This window comes from Vulpes lagopus, chromosome 6 (assembly GCF_018345385.1).
Source record: "Vulpes lagopus strain Blue_001 chromosome 6, ASM1834538v1, whole genome shotgun sequence".
Taxonomy (NCBI): domain Eukaryota; kingdom Metazoa; phylum Chordata; class Mammalia; order Carnivora; family Canidae; genus Vulpes; species Vulpes lagopus.
In genome coordinates this window covers 110,445,923-110,459,027 of record NC_054829.1, presented here as the reverse complement: position 1 = coordinate 110,459,027, position 13,105 = coordinate 110,445,923, and the positions used below count along the sequence as shown (strand labels likewise).

At 35.5% G+C, this 13,105-nt stretch overlaps 1 protein-coding gene across 2 annotated transcripts in view; it reads left to right on the top strand.

The window, feature by feature from the left end:
* Positions 1-13,105, top strand: part of LOC121492389 (bifunctional heparan sulfate N-deacetylase/N-sulfotransferase 4) — a 253,474-nt gene that overhangs the window by 138,573 nt on the left and 101,796 nt on the right. For both annotated transcript variants that reach the window (XM_041757611.1, XM_041757610.1), the window contains exon 4: positions 11,689-11,874. In XM_041757611.1, the coding sequence (XP_041613545.1) occupies positions 11,689-11,874 (186 nt within the window). The remainder of the gene's footprint in view (positions 1-11,688; positions 11,875-13,105) is intronic.

Genomic DNA, 13,105 nt, shown 5'->3' with positions numbered 1-13,105 from the left:
GCAGAAAACATTGATTTGGTGTCAGAGAAAGCTTTGAGTTGGGAATTAGGAGAAGATGAGCCTGAGTAGCTCAGGTGGGGTGAGAATAGGCAAGAAATTTATACTCTAGGCCTCAGGGCCTCAGGGACCTAAATGCAACTGTCCTAATCACCTTTGCATAGAACTCTGTCTACCATTTGAAATACTAATTCTCCAGATTCTTCTATCATCTCCCAATGTTCCTAACAAATGTATTCTAATTCATTGCTTTTCTATAGCCTTCTAGATTATTATTCTTGTGTGTCTTTTGTACGAAAGATTAGGAAGTGAACTGCTTAACAATAGGAAATGGGAATTCTCATTTCTGCATTCTCATTTCAGGGGACAGATGTCTTTAGTCCTTGGTTGTCACATCCAAATGCATACTTAGTACCCATTTTTAACATTCTTCATTACTGAATGAAACTAAATTTTGCTTGTGGATCCAAGTGTCTGGCTAAAGGACTGATTTTTTCACCTTTTATTTCAGGTAGGAGACTATTAACATATTTCTGGCCATTTGTATCTAAACAGAAGTTGAGTTATGAGGCTAGAGAAAACAAGGTTAGATGAAGCTGATGCTTGTCCTTCCACCCTTTGCCTTTGCTCCTTTGTTTTGCCTTGTATTTGGTCCTATTGGCTGGAACTAAGGCATCATCTTAAAACTATGAAGGCAAGGCCAAGAGAATAAGAAATCTCACTTCTGGCATTCTTGAACCTTTGAACCAATGGCTTATCTCCCAATTTCCCATTATTTCCGAAAAGTAGGCTCCTCTGTTTTTTAAGCCACTGTTTTTTGTTTTAATTTTTATCTTTCTAATACAAAGTTTGAACCCATTCCCTATATTATGCTTTTCTATTGCATTTTTCCTCTTCAGCTGTGTTGACATTCCCCTACATTGAAATTGCCCCATTGTTTAAGATTTGTAAACCCTCCAAAGGAATATTTATGTAGAATACCTTGAAAATAATAGCCCAAAACTTTTTTTAAGATTTTACTTATTTATTCATAAGAGACACACAGAGAGAGATAGAGATATAGGCAGATGGAGAAGCAGACTCTCTGGGGGGAGCCTGATGCAGGACTCGATTCCAGGATCCCAGGACCATGACCTGAACCAAAGGCAGAACCTGAGCCAAGGCAGATGCTCGACCACTTGAGCCACCCAGGCACCACAGCTCAAAACTTTTTTAAGAAGTGTTGGTAGTAGATTTTATGCCTATTTATCAATCAAGATAGTAGTTTTGCAAGTGGATTCTTAGAATGGTCAATAATAGCATAAATAACTTTCACTGACAGATTTTTAATTTAACTGCTTCAGTGACCAAACTTGTTTTTAATTATTGAATTACTGTGAAATAATCAAGAGCCAAGATTTTTAAGAATTTTTTTTAACTTAACTCCTGCTGTACTGAATAAACTCCATTCTAATTGGATAATCCATCAAAGGTGCTTGTTACCACATATTTTTCTTTTCTTTTTTTCTCTTTTGCTTGTTTCAATTTGAAAAATTCTTTCAGCTTGATAGTTTCTTTCATACTTTATCTATAGTGTCTGAACATTTTCATCATTCCATGATTACCTCTTTATAGTTGACACTTCAGTTCCCTGCAGTCATATCTGCAGTAACTTGAGCAATATGAGAATATGAGAAATTGTTTCCAAGCATGTTGACAGAGGAGAGAGGTAAAACTGATTGATAATATAGGAGAATTAAAGTGCTTGAAGTTGGGTTGTTTAGAGAGGAGAACTGTATCAATGCTTTGATTTCCAAATATGAAATCACTTTAACATAATGATAACAAAATGGAAATATAATATATTGGTATGACTTTAATTTGAAACGTGTCAACATATCTATGGAAAAATATAATAATGTAATAATCTTTATAGGCAGTTACTTGGGATATCATAATTTAAGGGTTTTTTTAATATGTAGGTAACATATATTAACATAAACTTACTTTTGGGCTAATGAAATTTAACATATTTTACATGGTAGTAAAGATTCCCCAATATTGGAAACAATCAAAGATATGAATATTTTAACTCCTAGAGGAGGCACAGGATGTTACAGGGGGGATTTTAAAATGTAATAAGATCCTGTATTTTGGGGGTAGGAGAGGGAATTAACAACCTGAGGGATGGCACATGCCCATACCAAATGTTTAAAGCATCTTTCCATAAATGCATTAGGTTGACATTAAGGGGAAAAAATGACTCCTGAGAGAAATCTCAGCTGTACTCAAAAATAATATTAGAAATATATTCCATTGCTCAGAGAAAGTAATAGTTTATGCAAATCTATATCTGCAAAGCAATGTGTTTAAATTACTGATTCCAACTCATCAGCTATATAACTGTGGAAGGACCCAAAAGGTTTGGAAATGTGTTCAAAATCAGAAAATCAAGGGCATTCTAGCCAGCCTTAAAAAGGGCAAGTTGCCATCTTCAACATGTCTACTTCACACACACACACACACACACACACACACACACACACACCCTAGCCATCTCACCTAAAGCAGTGCTTTATTCCATGAACATAGGCAATTGGAGGATTAAATAATAATGATAATAATAGTAATAATAATAATGATAATTTTTTTAAAATAGCTAATGGATAGTGTGTATAAATTCTTGACGTACTAAGAATGGAGATAAGATATGGCAAGATAAATTAGGTATATTATTTACCTGAAATAAAATTACAAATGAAACATATTGTGAAGGTGCTTTATTTTGTATTAATCAAGTTTATTTTGAGTACCTTCTTTTTGCATGTGTCTGCTTATAGTAACTTAGAAATGGTGTCATAATAGCATAAATAATTCTATTCCTATTTTCATCTGATTTGTAACACATCTAAGAATCTTTAATGTTATCATTTCTTTTAGGTTATATATTTATATTATTATATCAGGGTATTGTCAGAAGCTCTATATACTTAATATATGGTTCTGTTTCTCTTGTTACTAAATTAAATCTAGAATTAAAACTTTTCCATGTAGGGGATCCCTGGGTGGTGCAGTGGTTTGGCGCCTGCCTTTGGCCCAGGGCGCGATCCTGGAGACCCGGGATCGAATCCCACATCAGGCTCCCGGTGCATGGAGCCTGCTTCTCCCTCTCCCTCTGCCTGTGTCTCTGCCCCTCTCTCTCTCTCTCTCTCTCTCTCTCTCTCTCTCTCTCTGTGACTATCATAAATAAATAAAAATTTATAAAAAAAAAAAAAACTTTTCCATGTAGCAGAGGCAACAATGAAGGGAAAGCTACTGAAATGCAGTCTGGCATTTCATGAGATATCCTCAAACTACATCTCTGCCACCCTTCTCATGTTTTTGCTTTCCTCCTTACTCTGCTTATTTCAAGAGCCAATCATCATAAGCATTCCCTTGGATATACACCCTGAACTCCTTTGCATTCTTGGTTCATCATACTGCAAAGCCTCAATTTTGTTTGGATCCAAATCTCTACCTAGTCTATGTCTGTACCCCTGAAACTGAATTGCTGGGGCCAACATTTAACTGTTCTCACTTTAAAGCCATGACTACAGACCTCAAGAAGACCCTCAAAACTTCCCAGAAGTACACTGAAAGTTTTTACTTTGTTCATCATCTTACTCTCCTAGACCACTGTTGCATCCTCTCTACAAACTGCCCCGCATCTTCCCCCATCCTCATTCTGAGATGATGATCTTATTTCACTAAAAACAAAACAAAATAATAAATTAGAAGGGAACTTCCAGGGGCGCCTTCAATTTAGCAACTGCCTTCGACTCCGGTCGTGATCTTAGGTTCCTGGGATTTAGTCCTGCATCAGGCTCCCCGTTCAGGGGGAGTCTGGTTCTCCTTCTCCCTCTGCTTCCTGCCCCCCCCACCACCGCTCATGCTCTTTCTCCCTCTCACTTGTGCTACGTCTCTCTCTGTCTCAAAATAAATAAATAAAATCTTTTTAAAGACTATTTATGTATTCATGAGAGACACATAGAGAGGCAGAGATAGGCAGAGGGAGAACAGGCTCTATGCAAGGAGCCCAATGTGGAACTTGATCTCAGGACTCCAGGATCACGACCTCAGCTGAAAGCAGATGCTCAACCACTGAGCCACCCAGGCATCCCAATAAATAAAATTTAAAAAAAAAATTCCACATGCTCCCATTACTACAACTACCACTTCAACGTGATGATAACAAAATGAAAATATAGGTTTGATTTTAACATATTCACAGAAAAAAATGCAATTATAATAATCTTTACAGACAGTTACTCAAGTAGCCATATTATTTAGTAAAAGCTTGTGGAATATATTGGTACCACTTATTAACATAAACTGTGTTAATAATGACTTAAGTATAAATTTTGGACTGAAAAAAAAAATTATGGGCTGGCATCCTGTGAAGGAAGTACACAATTTTGGCTTCTGCCTTGAAACAATGAATAAAAGAACTAGAAATATGAAGGCCAGATTCTCTACTTTTTGACTCAATCCTACTCCATTCCAACTGTTCAAAAGTATTATTGTTCCAGCAATTCTCCCCTCTCTCCTAAATCATTTCCCTCTCTGTACAAACATACTGCTATTTCTCCCATCTTTAGATAATCCTGTGCTTAGGTTTGCTGCTCCCTCCAGCTACACCATCATTTCTAGACTCTCCATTTTAGCAAAACTTCTTGAAATAGTTGTTAATACTCACTGTCCCCATTGTAGTTCCTCCCATTCTCTCTTAAATCCATTCTGATGTCCCTTCTCTTCCCCTATCCATCAGAACTCTTGTCCAGTTCACCAATGGGCAAGTCTTAGGTTCCCATTTATTAGCAGCATTTGACATTTAGACTCTTTTATCAAACACTTTCTCCAGCTGGCCCTCATTTTGTTGTGGATTCCTGGTATTCCTCCCATCTCACTTGAAATACTCTTTTTCCATGTATTTCCTGGATTTTTTCTCTTCTCCCTGACTTTGTCATGTTAGATACCCCCAAAGATCTATCCCTAGACTTCTCTATTTATGCATTCATTCTGTTGATGATCTTAATGAGTCTAATGACTCTAAATAAAATTTATGTATTGATAACTCACCAAATTTAGATCTCCAGCTGAACTCTCTCCTCTGAATCCTAAACTTGTTTACTTGAATTTCTACCTGGCGTACCCAGTTGGCTGTCCAATATCAAACATATGTCTTATCTTTCTTCTCAAAATCTGTTTAATTTTTAACTTTCCAGTCTCACTTAATGGAAACTCTACCTTTCTAGTTGAACATTTCTCTCATGTTCTCTATTCAATCAATATTCCAGTCCTGGGGCTCCACAAAAATTCAGGACAAAATCACTTCTCACCAGCTACATTGTCCCCACCCTGATCCAAGTTATTATTATATCTCATGTAAATTGTTTCAATGAACTAGTTACTAGTTTCTATCTTACTCCCTATCAGTCAGCTCTCAGCATTCAGAACTTTTGTAATTCTGGTAGGCTAGATTTTATTATCTATCTAATGTGAAACTTACTAGTAGCTCCTTATCTCACTCAGGGTAAATACCAACATCCTTATAGTAGCATAGAAGGGCTTAGATGAGCCACACCTATTCCTTCTGTGCAGTGATCCTGCATTATATAGCTTGGAATTGTTCAGTAAATAACTTGTAAGGCTATTTGCAGCAGCCCTGCCTCTTGACATCACCTCTTGTGATTCTCCTCCTTTGCTAATTCCACTACAAAACAACTGAATTCTTATTCTTCCTAAAAAATACCTAAGGAGATTTTAACTCAGAGCAATGTATGTACTGTCACTTCTTCCCCCAGTTATCTGTATGGCTTAATTTCTCACCACTTCAGACCTCGATTCAAAATATTACTTGCTCTAGGACGCCCTCCTGAATAATCTATTTAATATTGCAACCCATACCCCTTCAAACCTACCTTTTTCTCTGCTTTATTTCTCTCCATAGCTCTTAGCATCTTCATTATATTGTACAACTTACCCACTTAATTTGTGTAATCTTGGTCTCATCTCATTACAATATATACACTTCATGGTGGCAAGGATTTGTCTGTTTTGTTGGTTGATTCATTTTCAGCACCTAGAATGGTTTCTAATACATTATGTATGTAATAAATATGCATTGAAAAAAGATAATTGATGAACCAAAATGTATTGAACATTTTGATTTTCAATAAAGTGAGAATTCTAACCACAAAAATTAACAATGCAAATGCCTAATCAAGTACATTTCATACAATGTGAATGAAGACTGGTTTTTCTGATGGTTCCCTTTAGGCAACAAAATAGACCTTCAGCAGAATCAAGAATATTAAAGGGATGAGTCTCAATTGCCCAAAATAGCTCTACTTAAGACCGGAAAGTTCACACTAAAGAAGTAACACCATTGCTATGCTACTTCTTTTTCAAAAGAAAAATCCATTTGTAACACAGACCTCTCCAGAGATTTGTCACCATTTACTAGGCTTCAGTCCAAAAAGTGTCAGGATTGACCAAGCCAATTTCCAGGGTCACACAGTCATTGCTTTTATCACTTATGAAAACAGAAGACAATTTCAGTTCCCAAAACACGGCAGAAAATCAATAATCCAGGGGTCATTCTCAAAGTTGACAATATGATTCCAAGTCCTTATTAAAAGGAAAAATAGATAATGAGATCTATTTTCTTTAGCACCTGTGTAGCTCCCTAGGAGTTGTATATATAGGAGTACAAATCAATACTTTAAGTTCAACAAGATATTGTTTAATGCATTATATTGTAACTGAAGCAAATGAAGTATATTAATTTATGCAGTCATTATATTATTTATTTTCATTTTATATTCATTTATTAAATATTTATGATTAACTTATTTAATAACATTTTAAAAATTTGTCATTTCCTTCAAAAAATATTTATTAAATACCAATAATGCACCAGGCATGTTGCTAAGTCCTAGGGATATAAAACTATCCTAAATGTATTGTGGGCTGGTTTCACAAGCATTATCTCCTGAAACACAAACAGAAGGACATAATGAGGGGAAAAATACAATTTGTCTGGCTCTTCATCATCCCTGTATCAAGACCTCCACCCACTCTTCATGTTTCTGTCCAACTATTTGTGGGAGATCCGGGGATCGCCTGTATGTCCATGAGCCCATTTTTCTCCTTTATATCTCTGGCTTTCTATGATGTATCAGGTCTTCTAAAAAGTATCTACAGTGACTGGCCACAAAACACAAAACCAGGGTGCTGTTCATGCTCAACGTATGGGCCTTTCTGCCTTTGCATGTGATGTCTACAGATCTCTTTGCCCACTTATTAGTATGTGGTTATCATTATGAAGGAATATTGCAATGCGTGTTGGCACAGAACCATTTGTGATCATCCAGATTAATCCATTGGAGAAATATTCTTTCAATAGAATTTATCTCCCTTCTTTATATTACCTACATTATATGGTTTAATCACATGTTGGTCTGTATTAAATATCTGTGGTATTTGTTATTTAAGTAAACTAGTCTCATATTTATTTTCTCTGTACATTACCACTGGTTGACTAGTACATAAAATTAAACAGTCTTACATATTACATTATTACCTGATAGTATCCAATTAGACAAATAGGCGTTTGCCACAACCAATCAGTGAGTTTCCTTGAAGAAATATTGAGCAGTGCATTAGCAGATTCTCCCTGTTTTCCTAGAATTCAAACCACTGACATCTCATCTCAACCCTTTAAACCTTTTGTGCTTATTACAAAGGTGCAAAAACTACCTGTATCAGTCAGGTTTCCATGCTAAAAGCAGAAGCCACCGAGAGTTATTTTAAGCAAGGGGAGTTTTTATTCAGCTATTTAAGTACTTCTGAAAACTTTCGAAGGGCTGATGGAGCAGATTCTAGGCAATATTTCTCCAGGGACTCACAAAGCCAGGCAGAACTGATTCCCTAGGGGAACGACCACATACAAAGATGCCACTGGAGCTCTGGTAGCAGCAATACGCTTTCGCAGTCACCCTGCAAATGGGCACCCAAATACTCTTTCAGGAGAGCGTCCTGTTTTTAAGATCTTAAGTGTCAGCATCAGGGGCCAGGAGCTGCCACACTTTAGCTTTTGCCCACCCACTGCTTTCTGAAATATGTCCTGAGTACTTCTAATTGGCTGAATGGTGTTTGCATAAAAAATGATAGCTGCAGAGAAGTTTGGGAAATAGAGAATTTTGCTTTATAACCTCTCCAAGTGAAGATCACTCCAAGTGGATAGGAGTTCCAGTTCAGAAGTATATATTAAAGCCATTTCTCTTTGTCTGTAAAGTGCTTCCAATCATTAACTGCTTGGGCAGGAGTTACAGTAGTAATAACTTTGTAGAAGAGCAAACGAAAAATCTATGAATTTAGAAGACTGGGTTATAATTTTGGCTCTGACATTTAGGAACATGAACAAGTCATTTGCCTTTCCTGGGCCTCAGTTTCCACATTTGATAATAACATCCGGGCCACCTCACATGGTAAGTATGAGGATCTCATTATCTCATTAGACATAAATGTGAAAACGCTTCATAAATACTTAACAACTACAAGCAGACATGATCAATAGGAATGATCAAAAAAATTAAATGAGACTATTTCAGTTACTATTAGATGTTTAATGTTAAATGCATTTTATTTTATTCTAAGTTTTGAAAAATGGCAGCTCTATTTTTTATATAGCCTGTAAATTAACACATTATCTCATTTCCTAATCAACTGGGAACTTAATGTACCTGAGAAAATGTAATTAAGTTAAACTGTAAATATTTATGGTGTCTTACCATAATATCATAGAAATCTTAGATACTATAAAAGACATTGTTTTAATAAATAATAAATGCCATATTTGAATTAATTCTGTCACTTTATTCTTATAGTTTCAAATGCTTCCTTTATTCACACTAGCAAGTCTTTTGAATTTTGTAATTTTTGTGATCCTGTACAGATATAATGTTTAGTTCACTTTTTAGTTGACCAAATCTCTGAGAAGGGTGTTTCAAGCTCTGGACAGTAAAGAATGAAGGTTTCTAGTCCAGCAAGACTCTGATAACAGAAAAAGAGTTTCTAGGGAATTACTTTTCATTTTGTGTTATCATTTAGATTGAAAAAGTATAAACTCATAATTATCTAGTGTGATTTACTATTTTGATTGAGCTCTGGTTGTCAGTGTGATAAGATGACCTTATGAGCAGTATAACATTGAGCCCCCAGAAATCAATAAATATAATAAAATCCTTTTACTGCCCCTTCCTTCCTACTCACTAAATCAATTGCTTTTTACCTTATGGTTTTTCATAAAAGTCTACAATTCATTTTACTACCTGTCAAAATTGAAATGTTTCCTTTTTCCTGAGAAAATACCGTTGTTTGATATTTTAATTCTTCCATGATTTTATTTTTCATCCTTTTGTTTCCAGGACATTTACATACTTATCTAATGTTCTAGGCCCCAAATTTGGAATAAAATATTATACAGGGATAGAAAATGAGGACTAGAAGAGTGATTAGTATAGATTATTGGATTCTTACACTGTTATTTTGCAAATCATGGGACAAAACTATACAAAAACCTTCATAGGAATCATGAAAGAGTAATGAGAATATAACAAATTATTTCTCCTTTCTTGCAAATCAGGAGTACTTCTGTAAACATCAGTCACATGAGTTCTATTTACCACATAGAAGGGTTTCAACACCCTCAACCCTATTTTTCTTTCATAAATAAATTAATCTGTATCTCATATCCAGTGAATCCACACTTGACTACCTGATGATACTGATCCTCAAAATGCTTTGATGATTCACTGGGAACATGGAACTAAGCCAAAAGAACTAAGGCTTTTCCCAGTACATGTCTCCCCGTGATGTGTCAAAATAGCAGTAGCTGCCTTCCCCTCTGACAACTTCCAAGTAGTTTTGTTACTGTACGTTTCCAACCTTGCCTTGTATTGAAAATATAAGCTCCTGGGAAAAAAAGCTTTCTGTGCTTTTTCTTCTGCACACACCAAGGAATGAATTTTCCCCAGTGCCTAGCAAAAGACTCCAGCTCATTTTATAGCATTGATTTCATAATTCAGTCTTTCCACAGAGTCATTTATTGTAATAGATGTTAGAAAACACAAAGTCATGGTGAAAAAGAGGTAAATTTGGCTATACAATGAGAGTTATTCCATGAAAGGAAAAATGATGGAGCCTTGCAAGGTAATTAGGGCCTATCTTCTGAGCTGAGTGTGGCATGTGACTTAGGCACTGCAGATATTTGATCCATTCACTATTAGCTTATTATACCAGACTGAATTCTTTTCTACGCTGTATGCCATATAATGGAAAATATTAATGGCAATTGTCAACAGTTTTGTGTTTTGTTTATTAATTCAATCTACTTTCATATAATACTGTACACATCATTATAACCTCATTGATGAGATTCAATCCTAGAAGGGGTCTTATGAAACATATAAGCATTTTAAGGGAGAAATGTAAAAAAGGAAAATTAAAAAATTGCCAATCTAGGGGCACCTGTGTGACTCAGTGGTTGAATGTCTGCCTTCGGCTCAGAACATGATCCCAGAGTCCCGTGATCAAGTCCTGCATTGGACTCCATGCAGAAAGCCTGGCTCTCCCTCTGCCTGTGTCTCTGCCTCTCTCTGTGTGTCTTTCATGAATAAATAAATAAAATATAAAAAAAGAAAAGAAAAAAGAAAACTGCCAGTCTATATCCTGTACCTTGCAATATAATATCATTAGCAAACATTTTTTTCCATTTTCTTGTTTTAAATTTGTATTTGTTTTCTTTTAGATTTGACTGTTTACCCAAGGCAAGCATCTCATAGTAAAGTGTATGTTTCATAATAAGTATAGTGAGCTGCTATGAACCAAAACCAAGGGAGAACCTTAATTTTGCTTTTCCTTTGTCTATTATATCCAAAACATTACTAAGTCTCCTATAATATTTGTCCCCTGGCTTTTAAATGGACCACCAATAATCAATCTAGTCTGAGTACCTGTGTTCCCTCTAATCTGCATCATTGCAGTAACTTCCTAATGCACAACTTTAATTCATTTCCTCCCCCTTTTAGTTCATCTTAACATATTGACACTGGCTTTTTCTTCCAAAAACATAGAGCAGATCATGTCCCTCCATGATCAGATAGCTTCCTTATCTACACTATTTAAGTGGAATTTATTCCAAATTCCTTAGTTAACAGTAAAAGCTCATTACTTTATAGTTTTTATTTACCTGTCTGGTTGTCTTCAACATGACACACACATATACACATACACACAAAAAAACCACACATACACACACATGCACACGCACAGAAGTTGCTCTCCATCTCTCATATTTGGGCACTTGCTCAAGTGACACTGCTTTTCTATCTGAGGAAAGACCATGTTCTCTTCCTATCTTCCTCCAAAACTTTCTGTATTCAAAATCCAGAATTAATCTCACCCACATACCACATGCCAAAGTATTTACTATGTCTCTGATACCATCAGGATTCTGTAAGATTATGAGCTGCTGAAAGAACTCTATGTTAGTTTTTATATTTCTTGTACTTCACATAGAATTCAATGTATGCTAAATAATGTTTATGAAAATAATTTTAATTGAATTCACTTGGCCACACTCCATGTGATATTCTCTCTTTCTTTTAGGAACATGGAATACCTACCAACATGGGCTATGCAGTGGCACCACATCACTCAGGGGTCTACCCAGTTCATATTCAGTTGTACGAAGCTTGGAAGAAGGTCTGGGGTATTCAGGTCACCAGCACTGAAGAATATCCACATTTGAAACCTGCACGTTACCGAAAGGGCTTCATTCACAATAACATCATGGTGAGCATATGTTGCTTCATGTATTAAAGGCTCTTAATATCTATTATGTGGAATAAATACAAGATATAACTTCTGACCTCTCTGACATGAATATCGTAAGTTCCTAGCATACCATGGTGGTGACTGGGCACACATTAACATGTTGTTCGGCTAGTGGCTTGATTCACAAGCATAAGTTTGGTTGCGCCAAATCCAAGACAAACTCAAAATGATGAAAATGAATTTCGAATAAACCATCCATGCACTTTCTCAACTGAAGTTTTTCTGGAGAACCTTAATTTCTGGGAGTTTCTCCTTGTCTATTTGTTTGGGTGGCCGTATTGAGAGTTTTCCAGGCAAAGTGTTGGTCCATAGATCAAGAAAATATCTCCCAAATCACTATACAATCAACAGACAGGATCAAACAAATAGCATATGAAAACTAAACTTACCTACTCAGTTTATTTTGGCTTTCAGACACTTATGAGCATCCTAGGACGTTGTTTTCTTATTATTCTTTCTTTTCCTTGCATTTTCTAACAATGGAGGTGGATATATATTTTTTTTCAGATATACTGATTGAAAAAATAATAATAATCTGATACAAGAATGGAGTATTGGTTGCCATAAATGAGAATAGAATCAAATGAATTTTACATTGGGATTTTTTAGTATTCATTGGAATGAAAATGTATGGTAATCTTCACTTCGAAATAAAATAGCCTGTTGTAAAATGTCCATCCCTACTTCCAGTGCCTTATTTTCTCATTGCCTAGGTCATAGTAAGGGTTTTTAAACTGTTCTCCCTACTTTATATATTTACATCTTCCTAATCCATTGTTCAGATTGCTGTTAGAACAATCTATCTCTCTATCTAGTCACCTAGCTAAAACCAAACAAAACATACTAATACACATGCCTAACCACAACCAGTACCAGAAGACCTTAAAAAGCCTCAGATTTAAATAGAGCTATTAATTATGCAAATAGTGGTATTGACATTCATAAAAATCCAGAAGGTATAGAAAGAATTGCTCTTATATAATTTGAATCAGAGTGAAAATACCATTTTTCCCTTTACTGAGTTACATGAACATTTGACTATTATAAAATAAAAACATTCATTTTAACCAATATTACATGGATTCATTTACTTTGAATTTAATATAAACTATTACAGAAATTAAGCAAAGAATAGATAAAATTATAGTTACTCTGTTCAATGGGGTGCATTTCTCCATTAGATGATAAG